Here is a 9,782-nt window from a genome sequence, read left to right as displayed (position 1 = left end):
AGTTGTTCTACCTCTGTTTGTGTTAGTTTAGGTAGGTAGTGTGTTTCTAGAAATTTGTCCATTTCCTCTAGGTTTTCAAATTTGTTAGAATACAGTTTTTCACAGTATTCTGTTGTGATTCTTTTAGTTTCAGTTGGGTCTGTTGTGATATCGCCCATCTTATTTCTTATTCGGGTTATTTGCTTCCTCTCCTGTTTTTCTTTTGCCATTTTGGCCAATGGTTTATTGATTTTGTTGATCTTTTCAAAGAACCACCTTTTGGTCTTGATAAGTCTTTCAACAGTTTTTCTATTTTCTATTTTATTTAATTCTGCTTTAATTTTTATTATTTGCTTTCTTCTGGTGCCCAAGGACTTCTTTTGCTGCTCTCTTTCTATTTGCTTGAGATGTAGGGTTAATGTTTTGATTTTGGCCCTTTCTTCTTTTTGGATGTATACATTTATTGCTATAAATTGACCTCTAAGCACTGCTTTTGTTGTGTCCCAAGAGTTCTGGTAGGATGTATTTTCATTCTCATTCAATTCTGTGAATTTCTTTATTCTGTCATTAACTTGTTCTATAACCCAGTAGTTTTTGAGCAAGGTGTTGCTCAGTTTCCATGTGTTCGATTTTTTTTCCTTGTTTTTTTTGTTATTGATTTCCACTTTTATGGCTTTATGGTCAGAAAAGATGCTTTGTAATATTTCGATGCTTTGGATTCTGTTAAGGCTTGCTTTATGGCCTAATATGTGGTCTATTCTGGAGAATGTTCCTTGTGCATTGGAAAAGAAAGTATACTTCTCTGCTGTTGGGTGGAGTGTTCTGTATACATCTATGAGGTCAAGTGGGTTGATTGTGGCATTTAAATCTTCTGTGTCCTTACTGAGCTTCTTTCTCTGTGTTCTGTCTTTCACAGACAGTGGTATGTTGAAGTCTCCTAATATTATTGGGGTGCTGACTATCTCTCTTTTCAATGCTGTTAGAGTTTGTTTTATGTATTTTGGAGCCTTTTCGTTGGTTGGGTAAATACTTATTATGGTTATGTCCTCCTGGTATATTGACCCTTTAATCATTATATAGTGTCCTTCCTTATCCTCTGTGGTAGATTTTACTTTAAAGTCCATTTAGTCAGAAATTAATATTGCCACTCTTGCTCTTCTTTGATGGTTGTTTGCTTGATATATTTTTTTCCATCCTTTGAGTTTTAGCCTGTGTCTTTATGTCTGAGGTGGGTCTCTTGTCGGCAGCATATAGAGGGATTGTGTATTTTAATCCATTCTGCCACTTTCTGTCTCTTTACTGGTGCATTTAGTCCATTTACATTCAGTGTAATTATTGATAGGTACGTGTTTAGTGCTGTCATTTTGATGTCTTTTTGTGTGTATGTGTGTGTTCTTGACAGTTTCTTTGTTCCACTTAATTTACTGTGCTGAGTCATTTTTCTTTATGTATTTTTTTTTCATCCTTTTCCTTGCTGTTGATTTTGTATTTGCTGAGTTTTTATGTTTTTTGTTTTGACTTGTAGGATTGTTAGTTTCCTTTGTGGTTACCTTAATATTTACCCTTATTTTTTTAAGTTTAAATCAATCTTTGATTTCTTTATATCACCTTGACTTCCTCTCCATATAAAAGATCTATGACTATATTTTTTAGTCCCTCTTTTTTGTTTCAATGTTGTCATCTTTTACATATGGACATCTCTGTTTCCCTATCTTCATTGTTTTAGCTTTGATTTATTTTTGTGACTTCCCTATCTGGGTTGATACCTGGTTACTCTGTCCCCTGTTCTAGTCTTGGGCTGTTATCTGATATTACTGATTTTCTAACTGGAGGACTCCCTTTAGTATTTCTTGGAATTTTGGTTTGATTTTTGCAAATTCCCTAAACTCTGTTTATCTGGAAATGCCCTGATTTCATCATCATATTTGAGGACAGTTTTGCTGGATATATAATTCTTGGCTATTTTTTTCCTTCAAGGCTTTATATATGTCATCCCATCGCCTTCTTGCCTGCATGGTTTCTGCTGAGTAGTCCGAACTTAGTCTTCTTGACTCTCCTTTGTAGATGACTTTTTGTTTATCCCTAGCTGCTCTTTAAATTCTCTCTTTATCTTGGTTTTGGCAAGTTTGATTATGTCTTGGTGACTTTCTTTTGGGATCTACCACATGTGGGGTTCGATGAGCATCTTGGATAGATATCTTCTCATCTTTCACAATATCAAGGAAGTTTTCTGCCAACAAATTTTCAACAATTCTCTCTGTATTTTCTGTTATCTGCCCCCGTTCTGGTACTCCAATCACTCGTAGGTTATCTCTTTTGATAGAATCCCACATAATTCTTAGGGTTTCTGCATTTTTTACATTCTTTTATCTGACTTTTCCTCAAATAAGTTGGTGTCAAGTGCTTTATCTTCAATCTCACTAATTCTGACTTCCACTGCCTCAATTCTGCTGCTATGACTTTCTATTGCATTGTCTAATTCTGAAATTTTATTGTTAATCTTCTGGATTTTTGTTTGCTCTCTCTTTAATGGATTCTTGCAGCCTGTTAAATTTTTCATTATGCTCTTTCATAATCTTAAGTTCCTCTATTGCTTTGTCTGCGTGTTCCTTAGCTTGTTGTGCATTTTGCTTGATTTCCTTCCTGAGATCTTGAAGAGTACTATATATCAATCTTTTGTATTCTACCTCCAGTAATTCCAAGAAGTTCTCTTCCTCCGGATAATTTCTTGATCCTTTGTTTTGAGAGCTTGCTGAAGCCATCATGGTCTGCCTCTTTATGTGATTTGATATTGACTGTTGTCTCCGAGCCATCAATAAGGTATTATATTTATTTATTCTATGTTTGCTTTACTGTGTGCTAGCTTCTCATTTTGTTTCGTTTTGATATGCCCAAATAGGCTGCTTGTGTGAGCTAGTTTGATTATTTGTGCCTTTGAAGCTCTAACATCCTGTCACCAGGTGGTTAGATCTATTACTAGGTATGTGAGTCCAGGAGTCTGCATACTTTTCTTGTATGGATTCAGCTCAGGTGTCCAGATAGTCATCAAGTGTGTGCTGTAGGCTATCACCTGCAGTCCTAGATGGGCAGGGGTGATTGGTGTAGGCACAGGTATCTGGCTGCAGTAAGGGGTCATGTACTGAGCAAAGTGGGGCTGACAGCTACCCCTGAGTCTCTGGGAAGAAAGCATGTCCGTGTTCCCTAGAGTGCATAGGTTGGTGGGTTTTGCTGCCAGACTATGGGCACCCAATGCTGTTGGCTGTAAGGACTGGGAGGCACCCCTTATTCTTGGACCCCTGTCGTAGGTGGCTTGGTGGCATGGGTGGAGCCACCAGTCCTCAGGTCCCTGATGTTGGTAGGTGAGGACCCTGCTTAATGGGCAGAGCAGTATCAAATGTCACAAACCTGCCAATCCACCATATAGCTGATAAAGTGAAGTTAGGCTTCAGGTATATATCCTGTTGTACTGTACTAATGAGGGCCTACGCTGTGGAAATGGGCCTACACGGGTTTATGCAGGGGTGAAAGGTGTTCAAAGTCTGTGGACCCCTTATGCCTGTGTCTAGGCAAAGGAGCTGTGCCTGCCGTGAGTTTACGGCTTAGGGGAGCTGGCAGATTATTTTTCCCTGTTGGTTAATCTGTTCCTTCTCCAAGGCCAGGAGAATGGCTCAGGGCATGTGATGGGTCCTACTTCCGGCCCAGAGGACTCAGCAATCACTGAATCCTGCCCAGGACCCGGTGCAGAGTGGGGAAGGAGCAGGTAAATGTGAGAGAGGTTCTTCCCAAACAGGATGTTTTTTGATCTGCGTGGTAGGTTAAACACATGTACTTATCTTTTGCTGAATGAGCGCCGCTTTTCACTGGCTCTGGAGGCCTGAGCAGACTCTCAGTCACTCGGTCTCTCCCGACATGGAAAGCACGTACCAAACACCACTGCTTGCCTCACTGTGCATGCCAGCCAATCTGGCCCACAGGGCACCAGCTCCTGCCGGGTCAGGTCTGGCAACTCCTCGTTGCTTCTGAACCGTCTCTCCCTCCCTCTAACACTCAGTCTGATTCCTCAACTTTGCCTTTAATGTTCAGGGCTCCTAGATTGTCATATATAATTGATTCACTTGTTTTTTTGGGTCTTTGTTGTAAGAGGGACCACCAGAAGCATCTGACTACTCCGCCATCTTGGCCCCACCCATAATTCATAGAATTGTTTTTTCAGATTTAGATCATTAAACCCATTGCTGTCTAGTTGATTCTGAGTCATAGGTCCGAGTAGAACTGCCCCATACCGTTTCCAAAGAGCAGCTGGTGGATTTGAATTGCCGATCTTTTGGTTAGCAGCTGAGCTCTTAACCACTGCACTACCATGGTTCGTTTAGATCATAAGCACTGTGCTATTTAATGACAGTTGGTATTTTAAAATCTGTGGGGGTAAATCAGAGACTTCACTGTTTTAAGTTGGTAGCAATTATAGTATTCAGCTGACTTGCTAAGAACAAACTAATATGATTCAAAAATAATAGAGGAGTTTTTAGAGAAACAGTCATAATAAAGTCATTATAATAAAAAGTATGATTTATTGGATTTAATGCCATTCTTCTGAATAATAGTTACATCATCACATAAATTTACAAAGATTATCTTGGAAGTGGACAAAGTACACTAAAGATGTTATTGAAAAGTCAAAAACTCCTTCAGAGGAAGATTTGAAGCTTGGTTTACAGTGTCAGCTTTGGGTGATTAAGAACAATGGCATTTACTACTGTCACAGTGAAACATTATTTTAAGGTACCCATGGAAAGCCACGTAGGGAGATACTCTGTAAATGATTGGCCTCAAGTCCAGTTTCTGGAATACACAGAGTGAACGTTTTAGAGAGGAAGAGAACTGAGTTGGTATTATGAATGTGTTTCTTCATTCAAAACAGATTTATTGAGCACTAGATGCATAGCCTTTGCTAGTACAGGAGTCTCAAAGCAATAAAAGAGTAAAATCTGTATTCTCTAAAGTGACTAAATATTTTTATGTTTAAGATAAAATTCATATTTTCAGCTTCCTAGCTAATATTATTGGTGGAAGCCAGTAGAGTTAATGGTGCCCTAGGTCACTATCAGGGTGAGCTCAAAGTACTGGGGAGTAGAATCCAATGAACACATTTATCATTAATTGCTAATCACTGTGCTAAGATGGTTTTTAAAATACCAACCCCTTGACTCCTTCTTATTCCCACCAAGGCTTGGTTGATCCAAAAACACAGAATAACTTGGATGCTCAAAGTAGGAGAAGCTTAATAGCGACTTAGTTTAATATAACTAAAATAAAATTATCCATAAGGATCTAGATTCTTCAGGTATTGGCACTACTCAGGGTTCTATAACCATCATTTGACTCATGATCATTTTATACCAAACTATATTAAAATACAGCAGGACACATCGTATGACTTTACCAGAGAATGGGAGTGTTCAGGAGCAATTTATTGGCCATTCTGCACCTCGTCTACATTTTTTTTCTTCAACCCTCCTAATCCTTTGGTTTCCCAATTATTACACATAGAATTTCTCAGCACCTTGTTTTTGGATTTGTGTTCATTTCTACTTTTTACTATTTTGTTTTAAAGTTACAAGTTAACCAATATTTAAAGAGTCCCTTTAACAGCATGGAGTTTTTCTTCAAGGATCTGATAAGATTTCTTTAAAAATGGACTTTTTGTTTCCATTTAAGTCTTACTTCAACAAGTTCACTGATTTTTAGATTTCTTTGACATAGTTGAGGCATCAAAACCTAGATGTGCTGAAAATAGCTTTTTCTTGAAGTCATTTAGAATCTAAGGCTTTCTGCCCTGCTATGTCAAATTACTCAGCTTGAGAATAAGATAGGTATACGTGCATGTCTGTGTATGTTGGGGCGGGAGGGTAAACAATCTATACACAGAGAATTCACAATGTCCTCTGAAACCTGATATATTTAAGATCTATTTCCCGGGATTCTGTCACAGACACTTCTATCTCAATGTTTATAGTATATTAATGATGATTTTCTCTGTTGCTTTGGTTAGGCAGGTCCTTTCAAAAAAAGAATTTTCCTGGGAGATAGATGCAGTGCTCCTTTTTTTCACTGTTGATATTATACACTGAAAAACAACCTAGAGCGCAAGCAGTACACTTGAAAACTATTTTCATTTTCTCCTGTGTCCGTATCTCTTAAGAAACTCAGTCTCTCCACTGACAAATTATTTGTTGGATCATAGGATTTTAGAAACAAGTAATGCCCTTAGACATTACCTTGTGTAATCCTTTTATTATACAGATAAAGCAAATGAAGTTCTGAAAAGAGACATATGGTAGATTAAAGATGGCCACAAATACTTTGCTACTCCTTCCATTGAGAGGGGGAGTCTAAACTCTACCCACACCCCTATGTCTGGATGAGCTCCGTGATTGCTCTGACCAACAGAATATGTTGGAAGTGGATCTCTGCCAACTTCTGGGCCCAGAGCTTTAGAGAATGGCAACTTCTATGTCTGTCTGTTGCTTGCTCTTGGGAATCCCATCTCAGAACCCAGCAACTATGCTATAAGAAGCCTAAGCTATGCAGATAAGCCATGTATAGGCACTCAGATTGACAGCTATAGCTCAGCTCCCAGCTAACAGCTAACATGTACTTCCAGTCATATGAATGTCTCATCTAGTATGTCCAGCCCAGGCAAACCTCTGGAGAGCTCCAACTTTAGCCAGTATCTGACAGCAGTAACCACAGACTTCAAGTAAGAATTGCCTAGCTCTGCCCAGTCAACCTACAATGCTGTGAGAGATAATAATAAATGCTTGTTTTAAACCACTAACTTGGAGGATTTGTTACACAGTAAAAGCTACTGGAACAGAAGAAGGTGACTTGGACCAAAGTTTCAAATTAATATCAGAGAATTAGAACTCACTCACACCTTCTGTCTCCAAGATTAGCATAATCTCATTACATCATGTTAGGGTAACATGCAGAATTAAATAAGACCCCTTCTCAACCACTAACCAAACCAAAAATCCGTTGCCATCGAGTCGATTCTGATTTATAGTGACCCTATAGGACAGAGTGGAACTGCCCCATAGGGTTTCCAAGGAGCAACTGGTGGATTTGAACTGCTAGCCTTTTGGTTAGCAGGCAAGCTCTTAACCACTGCACCACCTAATTCCAAAATCTTAAATTCTTTCAATATTCACATAGAAGAAAGACTTTTCAAAATCCTCAAACTTTCAAAACAAATTCTTAGAGCTGTGTCTACATAATAATAAACCATCATTTGGTAATAAATTAAGGTAGCATTTCCCAAGTATTCCTTGAAAAAGTATTCCTTAGTAAAAAGTATCACAAAAGAAAAAGTTCCTGGGATTAAAAAAAAAAAAAAGAGGAAACTCCAGTTTAAATTAATTGAAGAGGTCTCTTTACTTCAAAAATTTTTAAGAATGTGAATCTCCAAGAGGAGCTCTGGATAGAAATGTTTCCCAAAATTATTTGGCCAAGGATTCCTTTCTCACTGAGCACTTCATGAGATTTATTTTTCATAAAAACACTAAACTGAAAGATGAGAACAGGGATGTAATTTTATTAGCAGTAACAAACTTTTACTTTTAGAATATTTCACCAAAAACTTGTTTTCATAATTTAGTATGAATTCAGTTTATAGAACACATTTTTAGACAAAATCTTTTTTACCATAAGGGCTACATTATTTAGGTGCCTTTTTATGACCTACCTTCTCCCTCTGCTCTGCCCTCTTATTTTCAACATTCTCTTCTGGGAATAGCTGATAAGTATTTGAAGAATGAATACATTGCAGAATAAACAAAACTAGTTAAGTAAAAAATAATTGAATTAATTGATTAAAAATCGTAAACATGGAATTCATCTCAGACTCTAATTAGCCTAGTTTAGGTTTTGTACCTTATTTCAATCCTAGATCAATGAGAATTTTATCACTTGCTCTGTCTCCATCCCATAGTACTTACGAAGTGCAAAAGATATTTTAAAGTTGGGGATGGGGCAGCTTTAGGGCTGAAATGGATCTTAGTAAATCGTCGATTCAGTCACCCTTTGCATTTTCTAGATAATAAGACTGGAATCCAGAGAGAGAGCTTATAGTGCAAATGCTAGCTACGTTTGAAGTCTTCTTCCCAGTAAATCCACATTAAAGATGTTTTGAAAGTCCTCTTCTTTCTTACATGTTATAGCAGACACTATGATTCTAATTCAGGCGGTGATTATTTCTCACAAGTACTACAAGCAATTTGGGCCACAGAACATATATTTTACCAGATTCATGGCCAATATGGGCAGGTGTGGCAGTCAAACCATTTAATAACTAGTATGGCACAAGCAGGAAACCCTGGTGGCATAATGGTTAAGAGTGACAGCTGCTAACCAAAAAGGTCAGCAGTTCAAATCCACCAGGTGCTCCTTGGAAACTCTATGGGGCAGTTCTGCTTTGTCCTATAGGGTCGCTATGAGTCGGAATCGACTAGACAGAAATGAGGTTTTTTTTGTTTTTTTTTTAACAGCACAGGTACTGACATCAGAATAGACATCAGCCATAAAGAACTAGTACACTCAGCACTAATGGATACCAGCTGAATATCAGCTCTGATATACAGATCTGATAAATCGCATTTCCCTCTTCCTTGTCACTGGTTCTTGGCCTTGTGAGTACTGTCACTTTACTTGTGTTACTGAAGAAGAAAGAAATTCTTCCATTCAGGGTCTTACACTTTGGCTGCTTTCTTCTGCCGATAATGCAGTAGGCTCCATTATCTGTCTCCTGGGAATCTTCAAGCACTTTGTAGTTCCTTTAGCATTATGCTACCCGGCTCCCAGTGGTTAAGAGTTCAGCTGCTAACCAAAAGGTCAGCAGTTCGAATCCACCAGCTGCTCCTTAGAAACCCTATGGGGGAAAGCTACTCTGTCCTATAAGGTCACTATGAGTTGGAATCCACTTGATGGCAAGGTGGGGGAGGTTTGTGCATGTGGTTTCCTTTCTGGTTTTCCCTTGTCTCCAGTTTCCAGTGAGGAAGACATTACAAGATTACCATCTCTTCTTGCCCCTATTGAGACATGAGCCAACCCATTACCACTAGTTAATTATTTATGAATCTCTCTGCTCCTTTATATCTTATCCTTTTATGCCACAGTTATGAACATAGTTGAATATTATTTGAAAAGATGAAGGAATAATCCAACCATAAAAATATGGTAGAGAAACAGCAAAATGGTATGAAATAGAATATTTTATACATAAAACTAGAATATGTTAGAAAATAGTTTTAAGGATAAAACAAAGAGTACCTGGGTTTAACCACTTCTTTTGTGTAGCTCAAAACAATAAGCATTTAAGAAAACAAAACTGAACATAGTTTCATAACTCTTTATGAATAAATTCCTTCTTTTCAAAGTGAATGGGGATGGTTTATAAAATTTGACACATATACCTTCATATACACCTGGACCCACCCCTGCTTAATTTGTGATAGTTTCACAAAAGTTTTTATTTGAATACAATTCATCTGTAAACAAGAAATGTGAATCTCATTCCCCTGGATTTAAAGTTCTAGTGCATTTACCTCTACGAGCCTGCTGGTGTGTTCACGAAATATTGCAGCATATTCTTTTATTTCCTTTTCTCGGCCATTCTTGGCAGCTTCAATGAGAACCAAAAGTGGGACTGTTGTATCCAGGAAAGAGTCGGACACATGGTCTATAATAGCCTTACGGAGCTGAGAAGAAATAAACAAATGCAGTGTTTTGTTTTTTTGTTTTTCTGG

General features: G+C 38.0%; 1 protein-coding gene across 1 annotated transcript in view; it reads right to left on the bottom strand.

Annotated features, from left to right (window-relative positions):
* Window positions 1-9,782, bottom strand: part of CTNNA3 (catenin alpha 3) — a 1,802,815-nt gene that overhangs the window by 885,591 nt on the left and 907,442 nt on the right. The window contains exon 8 of the mRNA XM_004386410.1: window positions 9,582-9,734. Within this exon, the coding sequence (XP_004386467.1) occupies window positions 9,582-9,734 (153 nt within the window). The remainder of the gene's footprint in view (window positions 1-9,581; window positions 9,735-9,782) is intronic.

The sequence above is a fragment of the Trichechus manatus genome, unplaced genomic scaffold, assembly GCF_000243295.1.
Source record: "Trichechus manatus latirostris isolate Lorelei unplaced genomic scaffold, TriManLat1.0 scaffold00163, whole genome shotgun sequence".
NCBI classification, from domain to species: Eukaryota; Metazoa; Chordata; class Mammalia; order Sirenia; family Trichechidae; genus Trichechus; species Trichechus manatus.
The sequence above is the reverse complement of the archived record's forward strand: the minus strand, read 5'-3'. Positions and strand labels throughout refer to the sequence as shown.